This window comes from Corvus cornix, chromosome 2, assembly GCF_000738735.6.
Source record: "Corvus cornix cornix isolate S_Up_H32 chromosome 2, ASM73873v5, whole genome shotgun sequence".
NCBI classification, from domain to species: domain Eukaryota; kingdom Metazoa; phylum Chordata; class Aves; order Passeriformes; family Corvidae; genus Corvus; species Corvus cornix.
The window spans coordinates 87,074,315-87,084,699 of record NC_046333.1 but is presented as its reverse complement, the minus strand read 5'-3'; the positions used below and the strand labels follow the sequence as shown (position 1 = coordinate 87,084,699).

Below are 10,385 nucleotides of genomic sequence, written 5' to 3'. Positions count from 1 at the left end.
GGTCATTGTTACATTGGCACATTGGCATATAGCTGTCAGCCATCCCCCAGCAAGAGTCCAAACTCTCTTTCAGTCTCCTTCTTCTAAAGTGTGACAATGTTCAGTTGCTCTCAATTATTCTTTTGGTGTCTCATGGTGCTAAGTTCAGTGTTCTAATGCCGAAGGTCTTGCCTTGCTGAAGGCCATCTGGGTGTCAGAATGCCAATGGACAGTGGAACTCCTACTTTTTAGCATCTTTTTTAAAAGTCTGGGAAATTGGTACTTTTTCATACTAATTAGCACTAATATTGTAATAACTAGGAGAGGTAGAAGAATAGTCAGGTTGTGAAATGAAGCACTCAAACACTGAGAAGTGCAATGATCAAGATGATTTGATTGGATCCTGTTACACGTGTTCATCAGGGTATTTTACAAGCAAGTTTGAGTCCAACTTTATTTATGTTGGCAGTTAATTCAATACAAACATTTGTGTGAAGGTCTTCATTTCCGCAGTGCCACGGTACCCTAAAAAGTCATCACAACAGCAGCACTTGCTGGGTATTTTAGCTTCATTTTACAGATGGGACAAACTTCACAGCCAAGTGGCAAGCACATCTGGTAAGGCAGGTTTAGATATTTGGATATCTTGTTACCTTTTCCTTAATTGAAATGACAGTTTCTGCTGAGCCAGGGTAGTACATAAAATATACAGGGTGGAGATGAAATCCTGTCTTTACAGAAATTAATACAAATGAGACATTATGGTCCAGATACACATCCTTAAGGTCTAAGTTATTCTGTTCACCAAACCAAATTGCTAACAAACTGGCAAACTAACAAATATCAGCATTTATGAAAATTAAATCCATATGTTCTTCAAATGCATGTATCATCAACTACTTCCAGATGTAAAAATCCATGGATAGTTTTAAAGAACCTCAGTCCCACAGTCAGTTTCCATCATGACACTCCAAATGAGCACTGTTCACAAGCAATATACAACAATATTCAGTCTGCTCAGGAAACAATACTTGTTGCTTTCCTTAGAGCCAGGTATCCTGTAACCACATCTGAAGGGAGCATCCGAATATAGGCAAATTCTTCAATAGTACTAAACCTTAGCTTGCTCTGTGGATCTGTGTAATTTGCCTGAAAAAGAAACAATGTTAGAGACACTATTCAAATAAAATTTCTAACCATAACAGTAAAAGAAGTATCTCAATTACAAGACCAAAAAACAGTGAGTTTCTCTTCCTAGTAAGAGCACTGCTGTTCTACCACATGGCCACAAGTCTTTTTTTCTTTCTCCTCATGCCAGAACTTATGAGAAGTTAACAGAGCCCTATAAAATCACATTAGAAATTCATTAAACATAACAGAGGGCTGAGAGAAGTTTCCTATAAGACACAGAGCAAAATAAATTCCTCAGCTCTCTAAACTCACCCTAGAAATTCTGTGCCTTGTGCAGTCTCTCTCAAGGCAGCTCTCCAAAGAGTCAGGCTGCTGCCAATAAATTACCCACAAAGAGGCTGAATTATGGGTGCTCTGATAGCTTTGGACTGCCTTTCTCTTGCTGCATAGAACTTAGCTTTTAATTTACTTTAAAGTGGTTTTTAAAGCTAGGGAGTCTCAGCTTATGATTCTGTGACTGAACTGGTAAGAGATTTGAACCCAGTGTTGTGGTTTGCTCCAGCTGCCAGCTTTCAGGATGGCAGCCTGGCCAGCTCACCCTGGGCTACACTTGTATCCCCTGCTATATTTGGACCCTGGGTGCCTGGGAGCAGTGCCAGTTTCCTTCTATCCTCTCCCCTTGTTGCTGCAGAAACCTGGAGCTCGCCTGAGCTCAGGGGTAGGCCAGGAGGCTGCACTGGGAGCAGGCAGGCATCAGGGCATTGCCCCTCCACCTTCAGCCTCCAGGGCAATCCCTGCCTGTTCAGCACTGGATTACCAAGTGCCTGCCAAGGCTCCAAAAGTGTCTTCTGTGCCTTTCTTTAGCACGAGATGGTGGCAGGCTGCAAGGCACAGGCAGTTGAAATCCCTCAAGACATTGCTACTAAAAGTAGAAAAGGCCAGGAAGAGATGGAGTATTCCCCCACACCACACAGCTGTAGTGCAGAACTCTCTACATTTTTATGTTGGAAAGCACCTCTCAACCATGGTAACAATCCAGCTAATCATTTGGTCTGATATGGCTTAGAAAATTTAGTGTTATTTGTAGCTCGGTTTTCTTTACAAAGAAACACCGCTAGGTTAATTAAACGTAGTCAGCTAACAGTTCAAGCCATCAATTAAGTTCCAAACAAACGGCAAAGTTAGAACATTAGGAGTAAATTTATCCCTGGTGGTAACTTCATGGTTACAGCAGGTACAAATTTACTTTTATTTCACTCTTTACATCTGGCCTCATGTAAGAAAAAGCTAAGCAATTAGACTGCTTTTCAAACGTGCATGATTCTGTAATAAAGTAACCAAGCAGTATCTGCAATTTGTATTGTGCACCGATCTAGGTTTAAAATATTATGGCTGCTCTTCACCATTCTGGTGTTATGTACTGGGCTGTACTCTTTGCAGACACTAATGTATGGTAACCTGCCATTCATGCCATGGCTTCAGCCTGAAAACAAACTTTACCAGTACTTCAGAAACAATTAAAGAGATTAGAATATTGAATTAGATGACTTTGCGAGGAAAAAACTCTGTCGTGTTTAAAAACTAAATCAAAGACCATAGACACTTGCTCTTAAAATACAATAAACTAGCTATCTCAATCTGTTTCTATAGTAACAGGGCTGATCCATTTTCAGAGAAGGAAGAGAAATATAAACATTTGAAGGTTTGGGTTTGTTTTTTTTTAAATCTGCTTTATGGTAAATTACTCTGTTTTTGCACATTAAAATATCTAAATATTCATCTTGCAAGTTTGGAAATAATAGGTTTATTTTGCAGTGTCAATACAGTAGATAATAGCTTTAGAATTCTAGGCTGCCTTACAAATATAAATTGGGTGCTCTGCTGAGACCATTGGTAAATTTAATTCCATTTGTGTTACACACAGAAAGAGAAGGGGATCAGTAGAATTTAATTGTGGCATCTAATATAAGAGCAAGTATGCTGATTGAGAATGTTTTAATACACTTCTCTTTTTGTACCTACTAGACAATTTAATTCTTCCCCAGATGGGTAATGCTAAGGAATTTATTTTTTTTTCCCTTGTGTCCAGCTTTTCCTACAGAAAATACATTCTTACACATATGCTTTTATATTTTACAAAGAAAATACAGGGACATTTTTCTAATACTACATTTCTACAATATTCTATTGTCCCACATATCCTCCTACTAGGAAATGATCTTGAAAGCATATTTAGTGCTTCTTATGAAACATTTCTAGTCTAGCAATTTAAAGGACACACTGTCTCAGCTATTTTAATAAAAAAGGGGTTTTTTTAAACGTGGTAATTTTTTCATAGTCTGGAGAAACCTTGCAGGCCAGGTAAAATAGGAAACTATTCACAATGCAATTAGAGGATGTAAAATTAACAAAAAAAAAAAGTGGAAAGAGAAGAAAAGAAAACAAAAGCAGTACTGAATTTGTATATGGATTTGTATAGAGAGTATCTATACTGAGCTAAAATAGTTATAGTACATAAATCACTGATGGAAATGGTAGGGATGTGGCCTCCACTCACATCTATACCCTGCATCATCAGCTCACTAGAGGTGCAACGACTGATTAGTTTTGAAATACATCAAAGGTTAGTGCTGGAAAGCATTATTTGGTTCCTTGGAGATGGGGCAGGGTCTGCCTGGCTGGAGGGAATTATCTTCCCTGGGTTTGCAAGCAGTCTCTTCCATTTGCTGTCTGCCAGTTCATCTGTGAGGAACATGTTGCTTTCCTACTCCGTCTTGAACACCAAGAGTTACCAGCCTTTATCTGAGCAACTCACTCCCTTTCCAAACCACATTCAGAGGCACAGGCTGGACACATGTCACCCCCGAGGTGCCTTATTTAAATGTGTTACTTAAAAAATAAAGTCTAAGAAAACATGTTACCACATCAAGATCAAATGTAGGATGTGCAGGAACACAGCTGGTGCTACAGCTATTCTTTGATGCCTTACACTAAATATCCACTATAAGGCAGCCCTTGGTTAAGTGCTCACCCATTTTGTGTCCTAATGAGGACTTTTTGCCTAATTCAGTGTACAGAATGCAAGGTGGTATGCTAACCTGCATCAGCATAATAAATATGTACCAGGAGGTGATATCAAGCCTGTGAAGGTGGGCTAGTGCCCTATGGGTGAGAAACAGATTAAACTGGGGGAAGTGACACAGAAATTCTGTGCAAGGCTCTTTGACATCACAAAGTTTTCACTATTGTAGCTACTTAGTGTAACCATTAATTAAGCGTTTTTTTACTCCAAAACACAACATTCCCATTGATTTCAATTGTAATAAATGCACAGGCTTCTGAAAAATAAACCACTGGCGTTTGAAGGTGAAAAGTGAAAAGATATGCTGTTACTAACACCTGTTTTAAGTAAAATTATTCATGTAACATAGGAGCACTTTCAGCAGCAGATACAAAATGTTTGTTGGGCAGAATTCAAGGACTTTACTCCTGGTTTGTGCCAACAGAATCCTTGGGGAATTCGGGCACCAAACTGTAACTACCAAGACCTTCTGGAGGATGTGCAAACCGTATCTAAGTCAAATGTGGTTTGGGATTTTTTTTTTCCTTTCTCCTTTTTCTTTAACAAAAACACGTAAAAGAGCCCATCTGTGACACACAGGCTATACATCTGCCAAACTCCAACTTGCAGCTCTGAAGCATAGGGGTATTTGAAATTCTCAACAGTCTATGCCAAGTGTCTGTTTCAGGCTGATTTGTTTGAGGCAAAGTTTGAGAGCAATGATAACAAGGTTTGTTTTTTTTTTAACCTGGGCCAAACAATAAAATTTTGCCTAATCTCATTATTGAAAATTGCTGAGCCATCTTTTTAAAACTTCTCTTATAAGATACAATGACATAAATCAGCCTCAGGCAAACAGCATGGAAAGTTTCAGTCATTGTGGGTATACGTTGCAAAGTTAACAGTCATGGACACTGTGGACTACCAGCTTTTCCTGCCCCTATCTTAAGAATTAGAAATTATGGGCACCAATGTAGATTCTACAGGTGACAAAGTTGTGTCATTGGAGCTGCTTGGCAGGACAAGGTATTTAGTCTGTCCCAGCATCTATTAACAACCTAAGGATTTTGTGATGCAGTGACAGTATTTGGGGTTTGGTCCTAAATCACTAGATAATTATTAAGCCCAAGTCTGAATAGGAACATCAGCATATACATCTTTTACAAAACAAGGCACCAGCACTACTTCACTGTGAAAGGTGAGATGCCAATTTTGAAGGGAAAAAAAAATTACTTACTGGAAGTCCTGAAATGTCTGAGTATTTCTTAGCAGGCTTAAAGGAAGGAGGAGCATCAATGTTAAAATCTAAAGAGAAACAAAGGCATAAACTCAGTGTCTTATATATATATTCTACAACATAAACCTACTCTCTGAGGTCTCTATTAGCTAGCAACACTAAGGCAAAGAAATATGAAGCAGAATTACCTCTGAAAACATTTAGCCTGCTAGCACTGTAAATCACAGCCTGATCCTGCTCACCTATTAACAGAGTTCAGCAAGCAGAACTGCCCTTCCCAAAAGGAAAATGCGAGAGCCATTTGAAATATGTCCATTTCTTCCAAGTCTTAATGAATTTCCTTGCAGTCAGTCACGTGCAAAGAATAGCCATTATCATATGCATGTTGTATGTTCAGACCATGAAACATTGCTCAAGATTGCAGCTCTGAAATGCTATAATCCAGAAAAGCAAAGTAATCTTTTAAATCAGTTAAATCTTTAAGCATGTACCACTTTAAGCCCAGTCAATGACCTAGAAAATGGTCTGAATGTTTAAACTGAGGGTTGGAAGTTGCTGTTCTTTGGTGCCCTTTAAATAGCAATTATCATTCATAAACATTTTTTAAGATACAGTTGGTATGCTTAAGTAGTTAAATCCTCAATTTTGGATGTTTATAAAAATATCTTGTACCTGACTGATTTCTTTCCTCTTTCCTGATCTCCCTTGCAACTCATTCAGATTATATGTTCAATTCAAACACTCCATCCATATCAAATTTCTAACTCATCATCTCATAATTCAAAAGATCCTAATGGCACAGACAGCTGGTTTTAAATACAAAACTGAATTTATTTTCCCTCCTTCTTATAAAAAATCCTGTAAATTTCTGGTTGCAAACAGAGCATAGTAGAAATAGCAAAATCAGCAGACTGTCAGTTACAATAGCCAGGAACACACAGTAGTCTGCATTCTTCTGTAACAGTTGCGTCTAAAACACCTCAAAAAATGGCAAGCTATTTTTGGATAAAGCACCAAGTCTGACAAAAAGTATATGCATATGCTCAGTTTTGAAATGCCTCCACTTGCTTAAATAAAATCTGAGGATTGCATTCTGCTGGCAGCTACATTCAATAGTATCCTGCTTTACAAGTAGACTTGAAGAATATCTAGATTAAGACCACTGCTATAACTCTGCTCCTGTAGATGTAACCAGCTAGGACTGCTAATCAGCACTGCTAATAGTGTAGTTTCAGCTGCGCTGCACTAAAGAGAGGATGTAGGATTTAAATCTCCCAAGAATCTAGGATAAGGAGCTGGATAGGAAGCTTGAGCTGAGGTCTAAGCCACTGCAGGTATGTGGCTTAGCAGAAACTATTTGAAAATTACTTAAATATAGCTAATCAGGCAGCAGCCACCCACCAAAAGACCTCTGAACTGTACACAGAGGAGGAGGCAGCTCCTAACCAGTGAAAGGGTGACAAAAACCTCATGGGAATAAGGGCTTCTGACCTGGTTTGGAAAAATACTTTCTCCTTATTATACTCTCTCCCCAAATGTATTTGAACTTTGCCACAATACTCCAAATTATTTGTCTCCCCCTATTTTCGACATAGGGCTAATGAGTGTGACTGGAGTAATCTTAAATGTACTACTGGACCCTGTTCAAGCAGGATACTGCATGCACTGATGAAATAATTTAGGTTAGTTTTAAAGAAAGTTATTTGTGCACATTCTATTATTTATAAATGCACGCAAAGCGTCTAAGCAGCTTACAGCTAGGATCATTTAGTTGCCATGGCAATGCCCTTTCAGAAGCAAGAATTTGTTTAAGGTTCTTCCAAGTTCTGTTCTTCTTGCCAGCTGCTGCTCCACCAATGCCGGAGTGCTAGAATTAAAAATATGGTGTTTAGAGAAAAAATAAATGAAGAACACTATTTCAGAGCATGACACTTCTATTTCATCGTCTTTCTGATATGTCTCATCTTGTCATGAACCATTTGTTATTCTCACTTATTTCATCAGCAGGCTACTATACTGTACACTTTAATCTTGGCTGCAAGCAAAAACAAAGCTTTTTGGACTGTGTCAAAGCTTCTACGTTTCCGATTAACTGAAGGAAATTAAAATCTGCTTTTTACATGGAAATAGAAAATCAGTGTGGTTAGGCTTAGCTTGAGATTACAGGATTCTGTATGTACTTCCTATCATATTAGAACTTATTACTATTACCATGAAGTTGTTCCTAAAATTGTGATTATACAGCTAAATTTTCTCTCTCCTTTTTATGGCACATTACAGGTGCAGCTCTAGCTCTTTTACAAATTATCCATGACTGTAGAAAACACAACTGATCTTGGAAAATGTAATGAACACTATGAGAAATTTTCTGGAAATTTTATTTTTCTTTCAAAGGCTAGGAGACAGAATAATAGAAAAAGAATAATAAATAGAATGTTGGCTGCCAAGACAATTTTGCATTTTGAAAGGTACACTAATGGAAGGCTTGCCACAGGTACTATAATGGCAGTCTCAGTTATCAAATGTGATTGCTACAGAGTAATTTATTTATGTCCCTCCAGAGATAGAAGCTGCACAACGCACTGTACTGCTTCTAAATGATCAAAGGACACAGATTTACAACTTAACTTCACGAAAAGAAAATGTTCTTACAATTGAGGAGTTGTTATTTCTGTTCATTATTATTTGCCCCATGAGTCTCATTGAAACTCAGCAAAGTTCTGTAAACACACTTCTGCTTTAAATGTTTATAAATTAACCTGTTAAATTGATGAGGATGATAGGAGGAAGGATTCAATGAGAAAGCTTTTTTTTTGTAGACATATGTTCAGAAAAGTTATTCATGAGCTGATGATATACTGGGTTTTGGTGATGGATATCTGATTTAAAATGTAGAAGCAAATATTTGCTCTTGGGGTAACACCTTAGTCATCTAAAGAACATTGTATAATAGTGACTGCTACAGCATGAGATGAAACTACATGTACTACCACACTACTAATTCAAATTCATTGCATGAATTTTCCCCCAAATCACTGCATAATGATTTTTTGTTCAGTAATCTCAAAAGCAACCTCTGTTTTTATATGAACTTATGCCTCCTAGGAATGGGGCTGAGCATCACCTCACACACCTACAATAAAAAGGCAATGACTGCCAAGCACAAATGAACCAAGCAAAATTCAGAGAAAGCTACAGCTAGGACAGGTGGAGCTACTGCTCTACAGCAGCTATTGCTCTACACAGCTGTCAGAAAGTCTTTTTCCCCTTCCCCACTGCTAAGGGATGTAAATTCCAATCAGAAAGTTTAGGAAGAGGTCAGTTCTTCCTCCTTCTCTGCTCTTAAGTCTATCCTCTGCAGTGAGCTAATGGTTCAAACTTGGGCATACGTATCAGAGATAGACACTATTTGATTTATTTTCTTCCTTTTAAGGCAAATTAGGCTGAAAAGATGCAAAAATCCATCCAAATTGTTACTACCAGGTCATACCAATGAAATGCTGATTAACACTCAATGCATTTCTTCTCAAATTAGTTACTGTATTGGAGGGGACAATTTCATGGTTTTTATTATAAATGCCTATTATTTCTGCAGCAGTTGGCAAAGACCCTGTACATTCATTATTTCAAGCATGCAGACATTAGTATTGCCTCTTTGGAAATGGCAACATCCCTCTAAGAACTGAACAATCATCTCAGGGCCTCATGGATATTTAAATCCTATGTGGAAGCTACATGGGATGCCTCTGGGCACAAAAGGAGCTTTTGCAATAAGCTCCATTTCTCAAAGACACTGGTGCTTGCTGGAGGATTAGTGAGCAAAGTATATGGTTGTTTGAATGCCCCTCTCATGGCTGAAGTTGTCTGCAAAGCAGATGTAGAGCAACTCACATGTCAGAGATTAATTTCATACCCCCTGCCAAACCTGTGCTTAGTGAGCTGTGCATTGCCCAATTACTCGTTATGTGCTGTGGGATATTGTATCTTGTTCATACAGAAAGAAATCTGGGATAAAATCCTTCTTTCTAAGTACTGGCTTAGGACCAGCAGTCTGAGAAGTTTGCTTGTCTAGAAAGCGTTTGTAAAGTGTGCCAATGAGTTGGCCTTGGCACAGCAAGATAAAAAGATATCAAAAACAAACCCAGCATTACTAACTTAATCTTCTTCACCTTCTTTCCCAGTCTAACCCTCAGAGTGTTTAGGAGCCTGCATTTCATCAGCTGTCAGTGTTTACATGACTGAATGCTGGCAGGCCAGACTTCTCAGGAGCATGGACCATTTTGCTTCTAAATCTAGCAATGATTGGAAGAAGACACCACAAATCTGTTAAGAGTTTCAGGGACCAGAAGAGGTGCAAAATGCCATTTGCTAATGACTCTCTAGCTAATTTCTAGCTCAATTGCTTTGCAGCCTGCCTTGACTAGGAAGTGAAACACGGGATTCCTACATTCATAGTATTAATTGCTCCTCTCTAGCTGTGGTAGTTTGTGAGATACCATATCATAAAACCGCCACACTTACCTGCACCTAACAGGTTTTCTCACTCTGTTCCAGAATTTAATATAACAGTTCTGCCTCTGGACCAGTGCCATTTTCATGCTATAATACAGTCTGCACTTTGGACCATGATGTTATAGGGATTGAGGTGAATTTCTTAAAAATTGTCAACCTTTTATCTGGCTGTTAAGTTGATTTTCTTAATATTTACACTAGGAACATGGTTAAATAGAATCCTAGTAAGCATTTTATGGGAAAAGTATGGAATTTCAAATTGTTAAAATAATACACTTACGATGAAGTTTGGATCTTTAAATGGTAACGGCTTGGCAGTAGTTTCCACTGATCCTGTGCTGGAGTCTGTGTTCAGAAATTTATTTTCATTCACAGCCTCTCCACCTGCACCCTGCAGAAAAAATACAGTCTTATTGCTTGTTACTCTGAGCAAGTTTAACTGGAGACAGAGCCATCTGCTGTATT

The 10,385-nt window shown here is 38.3% G+C and overlaps 1 protein-coding gene across 1 annotated transcript in view; it reads right to left on the bottom strand.

Annotated features, from left to right (window-relative positions):
- Window positions 1-353: 353 nt before the first annotated feature.
- Window positions 354-10,385, bottom strand: part of INO80C (INO80 complex subunit C) — a 30,482-nt gene continuing 20,450 nt past the window's right edge. The window contains 4 exon segments of the mRNA XM_039550173.1: window positions 354-1,128; window positions 5,409-5,476; window positions 7,164-7,275; window positions 10,201-10,311. Coding sequence (XP_039406107.1) covers window positions 997-1,128; window positions 5,409-5,476; window positions 7,164-7,275; window positions 10,201-10,311 — 423 coding nt within the window. The 3' untranslated portion in view covers window positions 354-996.